This window comes from Phacochoerus africanus, chromosome 4 (assembly GCF_016906955.1).
Source record: "Phacochoerus africanus isolate WHEZ1 chromosome 4, ROS_Pafr_v1, whole genome shotgun sequence".
NCBI lineage: Eukaryota > Metazoa > Chordata > Mammalia > Artiodactyla > Suidae > Phacochoerus > Phacochoerus africanus.
This window is the reverse complement of record NC_062547.1, coordinates 77,497,409-77,516,453: the sequence shown is the minus strand read 5'-3', so window position 1 is coordinate 77,516,453 and position 19,045 is coordinate 77,497,409. Positions and strand designations below refer to the sequence as shown.

At 60.2% G+C, this 19,045-nt stretch overlaps 1 protein-coding gene across 8 annotated transcripts; it reads left to right on the top strand.

Moving 5' to 3' along the window:
• The first annotated feature begins 589 nt into the window (after positions 1–589).
• On the top strand, positions 590–18,477 carry ABCA7 (ATP binding cassette subfamily A member 7). 8 transcript variants are annotated; one of them, XM_047777768.1, is made up of 47 exons: positions 590–607; positions 1,526–1,890; positions 1,980–2,073; positions 2,256–2,397; positions 2,479–2,597; positions 2,719–2,795; positions 3,132–3,212; positions 3,438–3,648; positions 3,731–3,870; positions 4,042–4,158; positions 4,372–4,539; positions 4,692–4,891; positions 5,184–5,360; positions 5,713–5,935; positions 6,078–6,299; positions 6,401–6,602; positions 6,895–7,005; positions 7,198–7,369; positions 7,684–7,815; positions 7,906–8,045; positions 8,280–8,417; positions 8,607–8,791; positions 8,881–8,944; positions 9,196–9,428; positions 9,656–9,716; positions 9,898–10,002; positions 10,087–10,241; positions 10,463–10,587; positions 10,669–10,767; positions 10,935–11,219; positions 11,411–11,443; positions 11,561–11,738; positions 11,827–11,996; positions 12,371–12,548; positions 12,770–12,885; positions 13,171–13,315; positions 13,403–13,526; positions 14,053–14,182; positions 14,254–14,374; positions 14,449–14,511; positions 15,708–15,814; positions 16,033–16,174; positions 16,677–16,811; positions 16,891–16,994; positions 17,317–17,409; positions 17,879–18,119; positions 18,221–18,477. In XM_047777768.1, exons 2-47 carry the CDS (start codon positions 1,825–1,827, stop codon positions 18,362–18,364), a joined length of 6,468 nt encoding a protein of 2,155 aa, XP_047633724.1. In that variant the 5' UTR covers positions 590–607; positions 1,526–1,824; the 3' UTR covers positions 18,365–18,477. The 8 variants fall into 8 exon arrangements, with proteins under 8 accessions (XP_047633724.1, XP_047633732.1, XP_047633730.1 ...); XM_047777770.1 differs by lacking the exon at positions 590–607 and having other exon boundaries at positions 653–1,890; positions 9,226–9,428; XM_047777769.1 differs by lacking the exons at positions 590–607; positions 1,980–2,073 and having other exon boundaries at positions 653–1,890.
• Positions 18,478–19,045: the final 568 nt, after the last annotated feature.

Here is a 19,045-nt window from a genome sequence, read left to right as displayed (position 1 = left end):
AGGGAAACATCCGGAGGTTTTCTTCAAAATCAGGGGGACCATTATGACCAAAGAGTCTAATCTTAGAATGTTGGGGGCCCCTCCACCTTCTACTGTCGCCTGGCCCGCTGTAGGGACCAAGGAATGTTTGTGGAATGAATGAATGAATTAGCGAATGATGACTTTAGTTGAACCCCCATTTTTTCGGGATGGCCAAGTGGAGTCTCAGGGCATTAGAGCAAGTTTGGCTAGGGTTGGGGCCCTCCAGGGTAGAGTGGGGAGAAAGGAACCTCCTGCGACAGGAGACAGCTGCGGTATTGCGGGCGGCTATGCAACGAGAGAAGACAGTCCAACTGGTGCGTCCGCAGGCCAGCCCACTTAGGGTGAGCCAGGCGCCCCACCTCCCGGCAGTGATGCAGCAAGAAGCCAGCGATCCCTTTAAGAAACCGGGTTCAGCGCGTCCCTGCTTTGACCCTTGTCTTCCCCCTCTGCGCGCGCGGCTCCAGTTGACCTGGCCTCTGAATGGCGGGTATACAAGCCAATGGGAGAGGACGGGGCGGGGCCGGGCTGGGGCCGGGCGCTGCAGCTAGCGCTGGAGGCAGCTGGCTGCAGGGGAGCCGCGCCCCTGGTAGGTTGGGGGGGGAAACTTCCTCTTAAAGGAGCCGCGCTCCTCAGCCTCTGTCAGGCGGAGGGAAGCCGCAAGTGTTGGGGGCTGGAACGGTACCGGAGAGAGACAGGAAAGGCCCTGAGACGCAAAGATGCGGGGGTGCAGATGGGTGGGAAGAGGCAGATTCCGTGGGAGTTAAGAGGTGCAAGCCTAATCCAGACTCATTCGCCTTCACTTCCTACCGGGGAGTGTGTTGGGGGCGGCAGAACTAATCCCTAATTCTCACAGGGGAGGTGGAGCATTAGACTCACCTGAGAGGGGCTTTGCCAGCATACACCTGCAGCCCTTCTCTCGGTTCCTACGCCCCTCTGCTCTCTACCCCATTTTACCAATAGAAAAACTGAGGCCGCTCCCTCCGATGCCACTCGGAAAGGAGAGTCTTGGAGTGGTGGTCAGAGGCCCCGGGCCCACTCCCTGCCACCTCTATCGACCTCAGTTTCCCCATTGTACAATGATGCGGAAGGCCAGGCTGGACAGTTCCAAGCAAGGGACAGGCAGGACCAGGAATCGCTGGTTCCAGGAGCCTCCATCGCCGCCCCGTCTCCTTATTCATAGTCTGAATCTTGTGTTTCTTCTGAGCGAGGAATAAGGGAGGGGAGGGCGGAGCTGGGGCCGTGCCTCCTGCTGGATGAGTCACCTCTCTCTGGGGGGGCCTAGGGTGGCCCCTCTTCCAGCCTGTCATGTAAAATGCTCAGCACAGTACATACCCGTTGCTATTATCATCGGGGAAGAGCAGGGACCAGGGACCGGGGGTGGGAGGGAACCCTTCCCTCGCTTAGAGATGAGGCTGGAGGACAGGACCCGGCTGGAAGCCCTTCAGTGGGGCTCAGGGTGGGGGCTGGTGAGGAAAGAGTTAAGTCTAGGCTCCGCCCCCTGCAGGATTAATTGATCGCCGCGGCGAAGCCAGCCGCAGCCCTGGAGGGAGAGTGAGTCCCGGCAACCAATCAGATAAGAGGACGGCTTCGGGCAAGACTCCTATTGGCTTACTCCTATTCCCTCCGGAGAAAGGAGAGCTCCTTTAATAAGCGCCTACGCTCTGCTGGGCTCTAAACGGAGCTTCCAGGAACCTAGCGCGGTGGAATAGATGATGAGATTCAGAGAGGGACAGGGAGTTGCCCGCAGCCACACAGCTCGTCCTCAGACTGACCCCTTAGTCCTGTTTCCTGTCCATTCCCACCATGGCCTTCTGGATACAGCTAATGCTGCTGCTTTGGAAGAATTTCCTGTATCGCAGGAGACAGCCGGTAATGCTCAGCCTGGTGGGCCAGGGCGGGGTGGCCCGGGCGCCTCCCACCTGTGCGCCACTCCCCTCGCCTGTTCTACCCCCCCGCAGATCCAGCTCTTGGTGGAGTTGATGTGGCCTCTCTTTCTCTTCTTCATCCTGGTGGCGGTCCGCCATTCCCACCCCCCACTCGAGCAGCATGAATGTAAGCCTCCTGAGTTCTGCACTTTGGGTAGGCACAAGGGGCAACGTTCACCCTGTCCACATGGGCTCTAGTGAGAGTCAGGAGCACCCGCCGGGCACTCGAGTAATGGCTGAGAGTGAGCACTCTGTTTTGTAATGGTGGTGGGGACGCAGGCCAGAGCCCCAACGCCTGCTTCCCCACAGGCCACTTCTCCAACAAGCCGCTTCCTTCAGCCGGTACCATCCCTTGGCTCCAGGGCCTCATCTGCAATGTGAACAACACCTGCTTCCCCCAGCCCACGCCCGGCGAGGAGCCTGGCGTCCTCAGCAACTTCAAGGACTCCCTGTAAGTCAGCCGCAGCGGAACGTCTGGGTGTGGAAGTGCCCACCCAGTCAGCGGTGTCTCCCGCCCTCTCTATGTCCCTAGGGTCTCCCGGTTCCTGGCCGATATGCGCACTGTCCTGGGGAGCCCCAGTGCCCGCAGAATGCTGGCCAGTCTGAGGAAGCTGACGCCTACACTGAAGGCTGCCCAGGGAGCCAGGGCAGGTGAGAAGGCAAGGGCCCCATGGCCCCAGCTGAGCTCTATGCCTCCACCTGCACCGGGTGGGGCATGTCTCAGGTTAAGCTTTGCCCAACCCTGTGCTTCTGCGCCTTCTTACTCCCGCAGCCTGGTCTCTGCTGAGTGACCAGCCCAAGGAAGGACCATCCTCGGCCACTGAGCTGCTAGAGACACTGCTGCGAGGGGTGAGTGGGCAGGGCAAGGCCAGGCAGGCTCCCGCATGCTGCTCACTGCTCTCTCATAGTCCCAGCAGCTGGCACTGCCTTTCCCAGACCAGCCTCCAGGCCTTTGCCTGGGCTGTCCCCAGAATGATGCCTCTTGTCTGGTCAGTGTCCAGACAGGCCACATCTGGCACGGTAGTAAAGACTCCAGCCCTGAGACCTTGAACAAGTCCATGCACCTCTTGCAGCCTCAATTTCCCTTTTTGTGAAATGGGGTCTATGATAGTATGGAACCCCTGAGAACTTGGCATCAGTGAGCCATCAGTGAATGTCACGGTCACATAGTCATTTTCCCCCCAGGAATCCCTGGGATTTACACTGGGCCAAGCCCAGGAGTCCATTGGCAGCTTTGTGGAGGCAGCAGAGGACCTGGCCCAGGAGGTAAGAAGCCCATGCAGCCTTGACCCCAGCCAGGAAACTAGAAGGGTGGGCTGCCTGGATGGGGAGGTGACAACCTCAGGCACCCTCCCTCGGTGGATTAGGTGAGGGCACTTGTGCTGAAGGAGGAGAGAGTGCTCCTGGAGGAGTCCTCTGAATTGGTGAAGGTTTGGCGGTTGGACCACATGGAAAGTAAGACTTACCATGGTTCTCTGGACCCCTCTCCAGCTCCTGGCACTTCCTAGCCTGGTGGGGCTGTTGGCACTCCTACGGAGACCCCAAGGGACAGGTGGCCCCCTGGAGGTAGTGGTGGAAGCTCTCTGCAGTGCTAAGGGGCCCAGCAAACCAGAGGGGCCCTCCCTCAACTGGTACGAGGCCAGTGACCTGAAGGAATTGGTGGGGCAGGAGCCTGTGCAGGCCCTACCCGACCGCAGCTTGAGTGAGTGACCCACTGAGCTTTCCCAGCCTGGGAAGGGGGGCAGGGACGTGAGTGCAGGGCCTCATGTGGTGTCCCACCCTAGGCCCCGCCTGCACTGAGCTGATGGGGTCCCTGGACACCCACCCAGTGTCCCGCCTGCTCTGGAGGCGCCTGAAGCCTCTGGTCCTGGGGAAAGTACTGTTTGCACCTGACACACCCTTCACCCGGCAGCTCATGACCCAGGTGAGGGAGCAGGAAGGGATACAGGATCTGGAAGAAGTAGGAGTTTGCAGAGATGTGGGTATGTGCCAGCTCAGAGACACAGGGTAGAGCAGAGGGGAGGAAGCAGGAGGGGGGCCCAGGCATCCCCAGAAGAGGCCAGGCTGGCGTGACCTCAGCACCCACCTCCTGCAGGTGAACCGAACCTTCCAGGAGCTGGCTCTCTTGAAGGACATCCAGGAGGTGTGGGGGCTGCTGGGACCCCAGCTCTTTGCCTTCATGAACGACAGTGCAAATGTTGCCATGCTGCAGGTGGGGACAGGATGGAGGGCAGCAAATTCACCCACAGCCTCTCCGAGCACGTCACCCTCTCCTGAGGATCTGGGCCAAGGGCAGGGCCTTCTGGGCAAGGGGGTGGAGGTGGGACGTGGTGTCCATGGTGAGCTCAGGATGCAGGGATGGGAGGAGGGGGCGACAGCTCCTAAGTGCCTGATGCAGACCCCCACTTTCCCCCACACTCCCCAGAGGCTCCTGCAAATCCAGGACAAAGGAAGCAGGCAGCCAGGACCCAGAGGCCGGGACCAGGTGGAGGCCCTTCGTGCCTTTCTGAATCCCCGCAGTGGCAGCTACAGCTGGCAGGAGGCCCTTGCTGATGTGGGACACCTGGTGGGCACCTTGGGCCGTGTGATGGAGGTGAGAGGCCATCCAGTTGAGGGAATCTCTGCAGGCAGAGGCAGCCCTGCTGGCTGGGGGGCACTTCTCAGAGGAAGCACAGCTCCACGGCTCTGCTCTGAGGTCCAGGGAGGACCCTGGGACATCGGACCCATGCCTAGATCCCTCTGTAGTGCGTGACCCTGGACAAGCTGGAGGCTGTGCCCTCGGAGGCTGCCCTGGTGGAGCGGGCCCTGGAGCTAATCTCCGAGCATCGTTTCTGGGCTGGCATTGTCTTCCTGGGACCTGAGGACTTCTCAGTCCCTGGCCATGTGCGCATCAAGATCCGCATGGACATCGATGACGTCACAAGAACCAATAACATCAGGGACAGGTGGGGGCCTTGTGGGGCAGGGCCAAGGGAATGGTGGTGCCAGGGAGCATCCCACCTACCAGAGACCTTGCTGGGTGGAGCCCAGGACTCTTTACAACAATTTGGGTTCTTCGTAGGAGGGGCCTATGGTGTATAAGGGGCGTGTCCAAGGGCTTGGTAGGCGGGGTCAACATGGCTTCTGGGAGGTGGGAGCACTTGGCAGGTAGGGGCTAGTTCCAGAATTGAGCTAGCAGGTGAAGGTGGAGCTAAAGTTGTGATGGGCAGGTCCCAGCCACTCCTATACTCCCCTCAGGTTTTGGGACCCCGGTCCGGCTGCTAACCCCCTGAGAGACCTGCGCTATGTGTGGGGCGGCTTCGTCTACCTGCAGGACCTGCTGGAACGTGCAGCTGTGCATGTGCTCACAGGCGCCTCGCCCCGTGTCGGCCTCTACCTGCAGCAGATGCCCTACCCGTGCTATGTGGACGACGCGTGAGCTCCCCCTTCTCACTCGTTCACCTAGATGCCAGATCCCCAGTCTCAGGGTGGAGGCTGGGTTCTGTGTGGAACAGTCATGCAGTTAAGGCTGAGAACTGCTCTTTAGAGGGACCACTCCCTATGACCTGTAGCAGGAGGAACAGGGATCTCTGAGGGTTGGGTTCTCTGGACACAGGGGGAACATGGCCTGACACCTGGGACTCTGAGGTGCCATCAGGGGTCTGGGAATAAGGGAAGGCGAAGTCCTTGGCTGGCTGCACCTTGGGATGCCAGGGTGGGAACCGTAGTGCTGGATGCCAGCAGCGGGGGCTCCTTGGCTTCCACCCACGCTGCCCCACTGCCCCAGGTTCCTGCGCGTGCTGAGCCGGTCACTACCGCTGTTCCTGACACTGGCCTGGATCTACTCTGTGGCGCTGACAGTGAAGGCTGTGGTGCGTGAGAAGGAGACGCGGCTGCGCTACACAATGCGGGCCATGGGACTTAGCGGTGCCGTGCTATGGCTCGGCTGGTTCCTCAGCTCCCTTGGGCCCTTCCTTCTCAGCACCGCATTGCTTGTGCTGGTGCTCAAGGTGGGTGCACTGCAGCCTTCTAGGCTCCCAGATGGGTGCACGTGTACGCGGGAGGGTAAGAGGAAGGGGGCACCTCGTGGGTGCCATTGCATGTCACTGACCAACGTGGAGTAAGCCCTCCAGCTCCCTTTGCCTCCCGCAGCTCGGGGACATCCTCCCCTACAGCCATCCGGTTGTACTCTTCCTGTTCTTGGCGTCTTTTGCTATGGCCACGGTGGTCCAGAGCTTCTTGCTGAGCGCCTTCTTCTCCCATGCCAACCTGGCAGCAGCCTGCGGAGGTCTCGCCTACTTTGTGCTCTATCTGCCCTATGTGCTGTGCGTGGCCTGGCGGGACCAGCTACCCATGGGAGGCCGCGTGGCTGCTGTGAGAGCCCAGCTAGTGGGGTTGGTGGAGGTTGGGGGGAGGGGAGCAACTTCAGTCGCACTTGTTCACTGCCCTACCTACCCACCTGCCCCAACCTGCAGAGCCTTCTGTCCCCGGTGGCTTTTGGCTTTGGCTGCGAGAGCCTGGCCCTGCTGGAGGAGCAGGGAGAAGGTGCGCAGTGGCACAATGTGGGCACCGGGCCTGCCGCCGATGTCTTCAGCTTGGCCCAAGTCTCGGGCCTTTTGCTGTTTGATGCTGTACTCTACGGCCTCGCCACTTGGTACCTGGAGGCCGTGTGCCCAGGTGAGCTGGGGGAGGCATACCAGCAAAAGGGAGGCTGGGCTGAGGGACAGGACCAGGGCTGGGATGGGACTGAGGGAACCAGGGTACCTGGAGGCTGGTCCGACATGAGAGGGTGGGGCTTCCTGGCAGGTGCGCTCAAGCTAACAGGTGTTGGCATTTGTGGGACAACCTGAAGCAGGTGGGTGGGGCTTCTTGGCTACCTCTTACTTGGGTGCTCTCACCCCTGGTGTGTGGCCAGAAACACCCTCCAGGGGGATGGGCTCAAGGGGTAACTGAATACTAATTCCCACAGGCCAGTATGGGATCCCCGAACCGTGGAACTTTCCCTTTCGGAGGAGCTATTGGTTTGGGACTCGGTCCCCCAATGGTTCTGCCCCACCCGCTGCCCTGCAGGACCCTGAAGGTGAGACCCAGCAAAGCTTAGCAGCCACTTTCCTGCCTCAGTCCCCCAGGTCCCCTTAAACCCAGGTTCCTGCAGCTCCCAATTCTCTGGACACCCCTAGTTCCCCAGGCCCCCTGAGGCCACCCTAACTCCTACAGACCCTGGCCTGCTAAGTCCCCGATTCCACAGCTGAGTCTTGCCCTCCTCCAACAGTGCTGGTGGAAGAGGCCCCACCTGGCCTGATTCCCGGGGTCTCCATTCGGGGCCTAGAAAAGCGCTTTCCTGGCAACCTGCAGCCAGCCCTGCGAGGGCTCAGCCTGGACTTCTACCAGGGCCACATCACCGCCTTCCTGGGCCACAATGGAGCGGGCAAGACCACCACACTGTGAGCAGCCTGCTCCCCGCCCCCTCCCCCACCCCTCCCTTCCCCTCCCTCTTTCCCCTCCCCCACCCCTCCCTTCCCCTCCCTCTTTCCCCTCCCCTCCCCTCCTCAGGTCTCAGCTTGCACAGCTGTTCAAGGGGGAGGCAGCTGGGTCAGAAGTTTCTGTCTGTACATGGGGAGGGACGTTTTCCTGAGCCTCATTTTCTTTCCCCTTTAGTCTGGGCTTAGAGTAGCTGCCCTGTAAGTGCTGATGCTCTTCTCTAGGGGCCTTGGTTCCCCCTCTAATGGAGCCACCACTGAGACCCCTGCACCCCCAGGTCCATCCTGAGCGGCCTCTTTCCACCCACGGGTGGCTCCGCCCGTGTCCTGGGCCACGATGTCCGGTCCAGCATGGCAGCCATCCGACCCTACCTGGGCGTCTGCCCCCAGTACAACGTGCTGTTTGACATGTGCGTCTCGGTGGGTCCGGGGCAGGGCTGGGTGTTCTCGGGGTTCCTGCCCACTGCAGTGGCCACCCTGTTTTTCACCCGTGGCCGCAGGCTGACCGTGGACGAGCATGTCTGGTTCTATGGGCGGTTGAAGGGTCTGAGCGCAGCTGCTGTGGGCCCAGAGCAGGACCGTCTGCTGCAGGACGTGGGCCTCGTCCCCAAGCGGCACACACAGACACGCCACCTCTCAGGTAAGTCCAGCCTGGGGAGGCATAACCCTAACCCTAACCCTAACCCTAAGGAGGGGGCTGGGATTTTATCCCGAGGATGGTGGGAAGCCAGAAAAGATGGCAGATCTGGGATACCTAGGAGGAACCAGGCTCTGAGGTCCCGGCAGGTCAGGAAAGGCACAGGGGGAAGGGAGGGAGCCCTACCCAAGACTGGGAGTGGGGTTGTGCTGAGAACCCTACTCTGTCCCAACCCAGGTGGGATGCAGCGGAAGCTTTCAGTGGCCATTGCCTTTGTGGGGGGCTCCCGAGTTGTTATCCTGGATGAGCCCACGGCTGGTGTGGACCCTGCTTCCCGCCGAGGCATTTGGGAGCTGCTGCTCAAATACCGCAAAGGTAAGAATTGGGGTTAGCTTGAGGTTCCCCTGGATTCTCCTTAAGAGGCCAGAAGATGTTTCTGACAAAGAGGTATTGGGGATGGGGTTTTGAGGGGTGAGTAGGAGTTTACTGTGTGAGACAGAGACCAGAGCCTGGGCAGAGATGTTGCAGCCTGATGGTACATTGTGTGTTGGGTCCCATGCCCAGGTCGCACACTGATTCTCTCCACCCACCACCTGGATGAGGCAGAGCTATTGGGAGACCGAGTAGCAGTGGTGGCAGGCGGCCGCTTGTGTTGCTGTGGCTCCCCACTCTTCCTGCGGCATCACTTGGGCTCTGGATACTACCTGACACTGGCAAAAGGTCCCCTAGCCCTGGCTGCCAGCAGAAAGGTGAGGGCTGGAGCTGACCTCCGACCCCTGGCCGTCAAGGCTCTGTCTAGCTCTGATGACTATGGCAGTTGATGGCCTTCTGCCTGCAGGGTGACACTGCCTTGAAGGACAGCATGGATGCCCAGCAGGAGAGGGAACAGAGCAGTACTGCTGGTGAGTGCTGGGGTGGGAGAGCCAGAGTGAGAAGCAATGGATTCACGACCCCATGCTGGACCCCTGACCTGGACTAAGCCCACCCACAAACCTACCCTTGACCTCTGACCCTGGGTGGACTCTGGCCCTAAGCCCAGTCAAGTCCTGTCCTCAGGCTTTTTATCCTGACCTCTGCCTTCAAGGACAGGCCCCTTCCCTGGGGGGCTGGGATGGGAGGGAGGGGGCAGGATCCAGGGAGCAACCTCCCATAGGGCCCCTGATGTCCCCTGCCGCCTGTGCAGGTGCAGTCCAGCTGCTGGCCCTGGTGCAGCGCCAGGTGCCTGGGGCACGGCTGGTGGAGGAGCTGCCCCATGAGCTGGTGCTGACGCTGCCCTACAAGGGTGCCCTGGATGGCAGCTTTGCTGGGCTCTTCCAAGAGCTGGATCAGCGGCTGGAGGAGCTGGGGCTGGCCGGCTACGGGATCTCTGACACCAGCCTCGAGGAGGTACGGCTGCTGGAGGAGGTTGGTGGGGCCTGGAGGAGGTGGTGCTTGGAAGGATGAAGAGGAGTCTGCCTGTTGTCAGCTGGGGTTCCTGGGGAGGAGGCTGGGCACAGGCAGCGGCCTTGGGGAGGCCTGGGGACCCAAAGTGATGAGGGATAAGAGGCTCTGGAGTCCCTCCCTCTCCCTCCTGTGTGTCCCCAGACTCTGAGCTCCCTGCTTTGTTTCCCCAGATATTCCTGAAGGTGGTGGAAGATTGTGCTGTGGCCACAGGCCCAGAGGATGCAGCCACAGGTCCCTGTCCTTGACCCTTCACCCTGGTCCAGAGTTGGAGCTGACTTTAGACTAAGTCCTGATCCCTGGCTGACATGGCCCAAGCCACAGCCCTGACCTCCAGCCCTGATTCCTTACTTTGACCTTAACCCAGACCCCAGGCTGAATACTGACCCTGACCCTGACCCTTGTGGCTTCACAGACAGTAGACGGAGGCAGCACCCATGCTCAGGCATCGCTCATCGGGACATGACCACGCGGTTCCAGGTTCTGCCAGAGGAGGCAGCCCTGGAGGATGGGGCACTGGGTGAGTTGTCCCCACCTGACTCTGTGGCTCTGTGGTCCCTCCTGGCCCCCAGGGCATGAGCACTGACCCTCCCATTCCCCACAGCTGGGTCTGCCCCCGAGACACAGGCTCTGCAGGGTTCTGGGCCAGATGCCGCAGGCCGCTTGCAGGGCTGGGCACTGACCCGCCAGCAGCTCTGGGCCCTGCTTCTCAAACGCTTTCTGCTTGCCTGCCGCAGCCGCCGTGGCCTATTCGCCCAGGTGAGGGGGACCAGGTAGCAGGGAGGGCACACGGGGAACCCTGGGTGTCTGTTCTCTATTTGGTGACCTAATTCATCTGCTTAACTCAGGTGCATTTTGCACATTGAACACTTCTGTTGAGAGCACTGGGGAGCCATGGACAGTGTTAGAGCAAGACTGGGAAGGGTTGTGGCCAAGCCTGGAGGGTGGACCCATGGGGCAGCTGATTGTTGGTCCTTCAGATTGTGCTGCCTGCCCTCTTTGTGGGCCTGGCGCTGGTGTTCAGCCTCATCGTGCCCCCCTTCGGATTCTACCCGGCTCTGCAGCTCAGTGCCAGCATGTATGGCACCCAGGTATCCTTCTTCAGGTGGGTGCAGAAAAGAGGGGCCTGGTGGTGGGAGAGCCAGGGCCTGTGCCTAGCCCTGACCCTGCCTCCCTGACTGCACAGCGAGGATGCCCCGAGGGACCCTGCACGTGCCCGCCTGCTCGAGGCGCTACTGGAGGAGGCGGGATTGGAGCAGCCTTACCTGAAAAATAACTCCACCAGGTGAGGGCTCGCCAGCCTGGACCTTGTTCCTCTCTAGCCTCAGCTCCAGTGGGCCCCGGGGTGCCAGAGCACCCCCCATGCCTGCTTGGGAGCTGGGCGCCTCCACATTCCAGCAGCCCTGGAAGCCCTGTGTCCCAGCCCCGCCCTGCCCTGCCCCGCCCCTGCAGGGCACAAGAGTGCGCACAGCCCAGCTGCCAGTTCTCAGTGCCCGAGATTCCTGCAGACGTGGCCGAGGTCTTGGCCAGAGGCAACTGGACCTCGGAATCTCCATCCCCCACCTGTCAGTGCAGCCGGCCAGGTGCCCGGCGCCTGCTGCCTGACTGTCCCACTGCGGCCGGCGGCCCCCCGCCGCCCCAGGCATCCACCAGTTCGGGCGAAGTAATCCAGAACCTAACAGGCCGGAACCTGTCGGACTTCCTGGTCAAGACCTACCCACGCCTGGTGCGCCAGGGGTGAGCACCTCCCTGGACTCAGCTGCGTGGCTCCTCTGGGCAGAGGTGGGCTGGTCCAGGGAGGTTGTGCCCAGCCTGCTGCTCTGGCCCGAGGGCCGTCCGTGCATCCCCCTCTTTATTTATCTCACCCGACTCCCCAGATTCTCTGTCTCTCTCTCACTCGCCTTTCTGTCTGTCTGTCTCTCCCTCAGCCTGAAGACCAAGAAATGGGTGAACGAAGTCAGGTGAGGAGGGCCCCCTGCCTGGGCTCCATTCCTGTGCCCTCTGCCCGCCCACTGGGGACACTGCCACCCCACCCTCCCCAACCTTCGACTGTCCCTCCTGCCTTCACCGTCCCACAGGTATGGGGGCTTCTCCTTGGGGGGCCGAGACCCTGGCCTGCCCTCGGGGCTTGAGGTGAGCCGTTCGGTGGAGGAGTTGCGGGCACTGCTGAGCCCCCAGCCCGGCGGGGCCTTTGATCGAATCCTGAACAGCCTCACTGAGTGGGCTCTTGGTCAGGACACTCAGGACAGCCTCAAGGTGGGAAGTGGAGAGGTAGCAGGCTGGAGCAGGCAGGGACAGGCTTGTCCCCAGCACCCTGACCCCTTCGGCCCTGACCCCACCTCAGATCTGGTTCAACAACAAGGGCTGGCACGCCATGGTGGCCTTTGTCAACCGAGCCAACAATGCTCTCCTACATGCCCGCCTGCCACCAGGCCACGCCCGCCACAACCATAGCATCACCATGCTCAACCATCCCCTGAACCTCACCAAGGAGCAGCTGTCTGAGGTCACGTTGTGAGTCCCCCCGCCCTGTATGTCCCCCTGCCTCAGTTCCTCTGTTGTTTTGGGTGATGGGAGTTGGAATTACCCTCTTCCACGTGCTTGCTGGGTACATGGGGAACGGGAACTGCCCTCTGTGCTCCCTTGGCCAAAGTAATGGGACATTATCAGGCCCCCAAGGCTGGACTCCCATATCCTACATCCTACAGTTGCTCACACCTCCTCATCACGTCAATCTTCACCCAACTAGAGACTGGACAGTCTCTCCCTGCCAAAGAACCCAAAGTGGCTCTGGCCATATTCCCCAGCCATGTCAGCCCTGGGGACCTTTGTCCCCTCAGGGGCCTGCCCAGCTCTGCTCTGAGCAGCCCACGCACCCTCACCCCTAGGATGGCTTCCTCGGTGGACGTACTTGTCTCCATCTGTGTGGTTTTTGCCATGTCCTTCGTCCCGGCCAGCTTCACCCTGGTCCTCATTGATGAGCGTGTCACCCGAGCCAAACACCTGCAGTATGTTGGGGGGCTGCCCCCCACTCTCTACTGGCTTGGCAACTTCCTCTGGGACATGGTACGGGGATGGCCTAGAGGGGTGGGGGCCCCACCACCACTTGCCACTGCCCTTTCTGGGCAAGGGCTTGTCTAGGGTGGTCTGAGTGAAGACTTGGGAATTGTCGGAGACCTCCTATACTGCGACAGAAAGTCCAGGGAGGCTGGGGTAGGGCGCAGTGCTGAGGGTGCCCGTTCCTTTCCCCTGTACCCTATGGGAGGTAACTGCTCTCTCCAATGCAGTGTAACTACTTGGTGCCAGTGTGCATCGTGGTGCTCATCTTTCTGGCCTTCCAGCAGAAGGCGTATGTGGCCCCTGCCAACCTGCCGGCCCTCCTGCTGTTGCTACTCCTGTACGGGTGAGGCCTCTAGTCCTGTAGGGCTTGTTCTTACTGACCCCTCCCCCCAATACTCCTGAGGCAGGTGGGACTCTGTAGCAGTTCCTAAGGAAGAGGATGTGGCAGTCTGAGGGGGCCCCAAGAGTGATCCAATTCAGCGCTATGGCAAGGTGACCTTAAAAGCTCATCTTGTCCTGGCCCACATTCTAGAGGCCTACAACACAGAATTTGGGAGGAGAGATCTGTTTCCTTTCAAGGCTGCTCAGCCCCTGTCTGGCAGTGACAGGGGCTTCTGTTACCCCTCAGCTGGGCGATCACACCACTCATGTACCCAGCCTCCTTCTTCTTCTCCGTGCCCAGCACGGCATATGTTGTACTCACCTGCATCAACCTCTTTATCGGCATCAATGGCAGCATGGCCACCTTTGTGCTTGAGCTCTTCTCTGATCAGGTAGGGCCCCACAACGGTTGGATCTAGGGTTGGATTGGGCATCTGCCTCAGCCCCTTACCCACTTCCTTTTTCCTGCCCCTGAGCAGAAGTTGCAGGAGGTGAGCCGGATCCTGAAACGGGTCTTCCTTATCTTTCCCCACTTCTGCCTGGGCCGGGGGCTTATCGACATGGTGCGGAACCAGGCCATGGCTGATGCCTTTGAGCGCTTGGGTGAGAACTTCCCTCTAGGTGGGGAAGTGCCAGATGAGAGTCAGTTCTACAGGGGTGGGACAAATAGCAGCCCCCAGGAAGAGAACGGGAAGTCTTAGGTGGCCCAAAGGGGCTGGTACATGGTGGCCAAGTTAGAGGTGCAGCAAAGCAGCCATAAAATCTAATTCCATCTTGGTCATATCACTAGAGGTCTGAGGCCCCCAAATGAGGGAGGTAGTGATAATACTGTTTTCTGTGCTAGTTAGATCCCAGCTAAGTGACCACGTCAGTTCTTGATCCTTTCCCTTAAGAACCCAATATGATAGATTTCCCTTGTGGCACAGTGGGTTAAGGATCGAGCATCGTCACTGCAGTGACTCAGGTCTTTGCTGTGGCGTGGCTTCGATCCCTGGCCTGGGAACTTCCACATGCCATGGGAGTGGCAAAACAAACAAACAAACAAGACAAACCCAAGGTGACTTAAATGAGGAGGTGCAGAGAAACCAAGCCTCCAAAATGACTTGATCCCTCCTTCATGTCCCCCCAGGAGATGGGCATTTCCAGTCACCCCTGCGCTGGGAGGTGGTCGGCAAGAACCTCTTGGCCATGGCAATACAGGGGCCCATCTTCCTTCTCTTTACGCTCCTGCTGCAGCACCGCAACCGCCTCCTGCCAGAGTCAGTGGGGACCGGGGTGGGTGGCAGGGACTGGGGTCTGGCTTTGGGCCCACTGATGTTTCTGTCCTCAGACCCAAGCTGAGGCTGCTGCCCCCCCTGGGAGAGGAGGATGAGGATGTGGCTCGTGAACGGGAACGGGTCATGCAAGGGGCCACCCAGGGGGATGTGTTGGTCCTGAGGGACCTGACCAAGGTGAGTGAAGAGTGCTGGGTTGGGGGGCTCCCCCTGGGCCAGTGACCTTTTTCATGGACCTACACTCTTCTCAGGTATACCCTGGGCAGAGGACACCGGCTGTTGACCGCTTGTGCCTGGGGATCCCCCCCGGTGAGGTAGGTCCAGGGTGGAGGTCCTGGTGCATCTGCTAACTTTTATTGAGCACCTACTGGCTGCCAACATTTGAGCTCCCCAAACTCTCATTCAGGATCTACTGCATGGTTACATTTATTGATGCCTACTCTGTGTGGTAAAGTTTTAGTAAGATCCTACTGAGGACAAATTTATGACTAAGCACCTATTGGGCTCCCACACATGTGCCAGTTATCTTAAGCACCTATCATGTGCCAACATTTATTGAGTACCAATAGTATACACTAAAGCATCCTTGAGCCCCCTTTTGCGAACCAAAATTGTACTGAATGTCACCTTTGGGTTTTTTTTTGTCTTTTTTTTGGCATTTCTTGGGCCACTCTAGCGGCATATGGAGCTTCCCAGGCTAGGGGTCGAATCGGAGCTGTAGCCACCGGCCTACGCCAGAGCCACAGCAACACGAGATCTGAGCCGCGTCTGAAACCTGCACCACAGCTCACGGCAACGCCAGATCCTTAATCCACTGAGCAAGGGCAGGGATCGAACCCGCAACCTCATGGTTCCTAGTAGGATTCATTAACCACTGCGCCACAACGGGAACTCCCTGAATGTCACCTTTGTGATGATCAACTTTTATCAAGCACTAACAGCATTTATTGAGCTCCCTCTGTATACATATCAAGCACTTACTAACAGCAGTATTTATTAGGCACCTGCTTTGTGCTAATTCACATTCAGTTACTTCATGCAAACTTCTCTTCTGTGGGCCATTTACTGTCCACCTACTAGGGGCCAGCACACACCTGTGGACAAGTATGATGTGTTAGTGTAAACTGCCGTCACTCTTTATCAAGTGCCCACTGTGTGCACCCAAACTTTTACTGGGCTGACTGTGTGCCCAGCCCGAATTCTTGCTGGGTGCCACTGTCATCAGGTACCCACTGCATAGCAGGAAACTTTCAGAAGTCTCCTGGCTGATAGGTATGGCTCAGTGGCTATGTGTGACCTTTATAGGATACCTACTGTGTGCCAAGATTGATTAAACACATGCTGTGTGCCAACCACCATCCCTGCTAAGTGACAGCTTTATGCCCCACACACTCCAGTATCTGCCCCTAGGGTTCCCTCCAGGTAGAATCTGACAGACCCACCCCAGAAACCAGACTTGCAGGGACAAGGGGCCAGAGCCTCTGTGAGTACCATCTGGGTGTACCCACAGTGTTTCGGGCTCCTGGGTGTGAACGGAGCGGGGAAAACGTCCACATTCCGCATGGTGACTGGAGATAAGCTGCCCAGTGGGGGTGAGGCCGTGCTGGCGGGCCACAGGTGAGGGGCCCCAGTGCCCTTGTTCCTCCCCACCCCACACTCCCTTGCATGGACCAAGTCAGGCTGGCCCTGAGTCCCCGACCCCCACCCCTGCAGGTGCATCTGGCCCTGAGACGACACCTGCCTTTACCAGGGCGGGTGGACCCTGAGATCCCTGTTCGTCCCCAGCATGGCCAGGGCCCAGCCAGTTCCCTGAGTTCCCTGTCCCCCATCCCCAGTGTGACCCGGGATCCAGCTGCAGCTCACCGCTGCATGGGCTACTGCCCTCAGTCAGATGCTATCTTCGAGCTGCTGACTGGCCGTGAGCACCTAGAGCTGTTTGCACGCCTGCGTGGGGTTCCTGAGGCCCAGGTTGCCGAGGTAACCCCCCCCCTCCAGTCCCTGCCCCTGGCTCTGCTGCCTCCCCAGTCCAGCTCCACCCCCACAGGGTCCTGTGCCCCTGCCCTCCCCCAGCTTCGTCACACTCACTTGGATCTACCTCCCTTTCCCACTGTCATCCTGGCTGCACCTGCCCCCTTTCTGCGTAGGAGTCTGCCTCTTCCCTCCTGGACCTCCCTGGACCCTCCTGGCTGTGGCCTTGTCCATTCCACCCAGGACTCCAAGTCCTGCTTAGGGCTTCCAGGTGGTTCAAAGCCTTCCAGGTCCCGCCTCTCCCTTACTCTGGGAGCAGCCCCGCCCAGTATTTGCCCTGGCCCCGCCCTTTCGTCGCCCTTGGCCCCCTCCGGCCTGAGGCCCTAGCTCCTCCCACTCACTCCCCCCACTCCTGCTCACACTCTCTCCCCTCACTCTCTCTGGGCTTCCTCCTCATTCTCACTTGGGCCCCCCATGCTCACTCTGCTCCTTGTACTCTGGCCCGCCATAGACAGCAAGGTCGGGCCTGTGCCGCCTGGGCCTCCCTCAGTATGCAGACCAGCCCGCGGGCACCTACAGCGGTGGCAACAAGCGGAAGCTGGCGACAGCCGTGGCTCTGGTGGGGGACCCGGCTGTGGTCTTTCTGGTGCGTGGGGACAGGGCCTGGGTGGGGATGGGGGAGGGGCTCGCTTAAGCTTAAGCACTTAAGCTTCTCCCCCTCCCAGGATGAGCCAACCACGGGCATGGACCCTAGCGCGAGGCGCTTCCTCTGGAATAGTCTCCTGGCCGTGGTTCGGCAGGGCCGCTCCGTGGTGCTCACCTCACACAGGTGGGCCAAAAACCAGACGCCCAGGCCTGCGGGTCCAGGTGCTGCAACCTGGGGAGATAGATGGACCAGGCCCGAGGGAGAGGCTGTCAGAGCACAGGGTCGCACAGGGTGGGTGGTTCTGGCCTTGGGGGCGGGTGCCAGGGCTGAGTGGGATGACACAGGGAGGTGGTACCCTGCCTCGGGAACAGCAGTCTGGGCCAGGATGTGTTCAGAGTACAGGGTGGTCCAGAGCTGGAGGGTGAGGGTCCCTGGCAGGGGCAACACAGTGCCAGGCACTGCTGGTCCCGGCCCGGCTAGAGCTCACGGCGCTGGGCTCCCACAGCATGGAGGAGTGTGAAGCGCTCTGCACGCGCCTGGCCATCATGGTGAATGGGCGGTTCCGCTGTCTGGGCAGCACACAGCGCCTTAAAAGCAGGTGAGCAGGGGGAGAGCTCAAGGGCCTGGGTGCTGGCAGATGAGGGTGGGAGTGTAGGTAGGGCCAGAGGAGGATTCAAGCGGGGCCAACCTGGCTGTACCCGGGAAAGAGACAAGGATTGTGGACTGCTCAGAGGGTCGAGGCTGGACCAAGAAAGAGGAAGTGAAGTCCACTGAATGAGAGTGGGTCCCTGTGAGGAAGCCTGAGGGTCGAGCAGGTGGGCGTGACCTAACAGCTGGACAGGGGCAGGCTTTGAGTGGGCGGGGCCTGAGAGAGGCCAGGTTAGAGTAGGGGTGAACATGTAGGCAGGGTGAGGACCATCATGGGTTGGGGTCAGAGGTGTTGCTCAAGAGGAGCCAGGTATAGGGGTCCAGAAGCAAGCTGGAGGGTGGTGTGGGTGGGTGGTAGGGAAGGGAGGGCCTTGGGACAGTAGCTCTGGTCACACCCCACCCCACCCCACCCACCGCAGATTTGGGACTGGTCACACGCTGACCCTGCGGGTGCCCTTGTCGAGATCCGAGTTGGCGGCGGCCTTCGTAGAGGAGGCATTCCCAGGGGCCGAGCTGAGGGAGGCGCATGGCGGCCACCTGCGATTCCAGCTACCGCCGGGAGGGCGCTGCTCCCTGGCGCACGTCTTTGGAAAACTGGCTGCGCACGGCGCCAAGCAAGGCGTGGAGGACTTCTCTGTGAACCAGACCACGCTGGAGGAGGTGACCGCAGTGCCAGGCCGGGGCTGGGGTTAAAGGTGGGGCTAGGGGCCAGGCCCTCCTGCTGAAATCCCCTCCTGCTTCCTTGGGCCACCTACCTCTAGGTATTCCTGTACATGTCCGAGGATCAGGGGAAGGAGAACCAGGAGGAGGCAGAAGTGGGGACTGAGCCTGTGCCGGGCCCGCAGCGCCCTAAACTCATCACCCAGTTCCTTGACAACCACAGTATGGCTGAGACCGTGCTCTGAGCCTCCCTTCTCTGTGGAGCTGGTGGGAGGCCCTGGGAGTGAAGAAGGCAGAACAGAGGGGTGGGACACGGGACCCAGACTCCCTGGAGGAAATAAAGAGAAGCCGATGTGAAGCAGTGTGCACGTGTGCCCATGCTCCAGGCTGCATGCCTGTCCACAAATGGTTCTCTGTATACGTATCTGCCACCCGAGTGTGTGGAGGCATGGGCTTGGGGACACAGATGCAGTATGAAGTATGCGCGAGGGTCAATGTCTCTGTAGTGGCTGCTGTGTGCCTGCCTGGGGCTCCTAGCCAACTGGACTCCTAGCTGTGAAGGGCTCTGCGGTGGCCTGGGGATGTCACACGTGCAGTGCAGGTGTGCCCTTAAGAGCCTGGACCCTGGACCCCAAGCCCCTAAGTGGCCACATGGTTCTGGCGCCTGAGGGCGGTAACTGTGAGTGGCTGGTTATGAAGTGGGCATGAGGTCAGGGCTCAGGAATGTCTGGGGCAGCTGGAGGAGCCCGGCAGGGGTGGCCTGGACCTCAGGCCTCCCAGCCAGGCCAGAAGCCCATCCACCAGCCAGCCGTCGCCCCCAATCCTGGCCTTCAGAGCCATGAGTGGTGGTCAGAGGATCCTTAAGGGACTTCTGGGCTGGGTCTGTGGATGGACCTGGGCCTGGAGAGCCAGGTTTGGCATGAGGG

What these genes read in the sequence shown, in the direction of transcription:
- ABCA7 (XM_047777768.1), top strand. Translation starts at nt 1,825, where the DNA reads ATGGCCTTCTGGATACAGCTAATGCTGCTGCTTTGGAAGAATTTCCTG. An exon ending in TACAACGTGCTGTTTGACAT is followed by an intron (nt 7,816 to 7,905) that starts GTGCGTCTCGGT and finishes CCGTGGCCGCAG; the next exon opens with GCTGACCGTGGACGAGCATG. An exon ending in TGATGCCTTTGAGCGCTTGG is followed by an intron (nt 13,527 to 14,052) that starts GTGAGAACTTCC and finishes ATGTCCCCCCAG; the next exon opens with GAGATGGGCATTTCCAGTCA.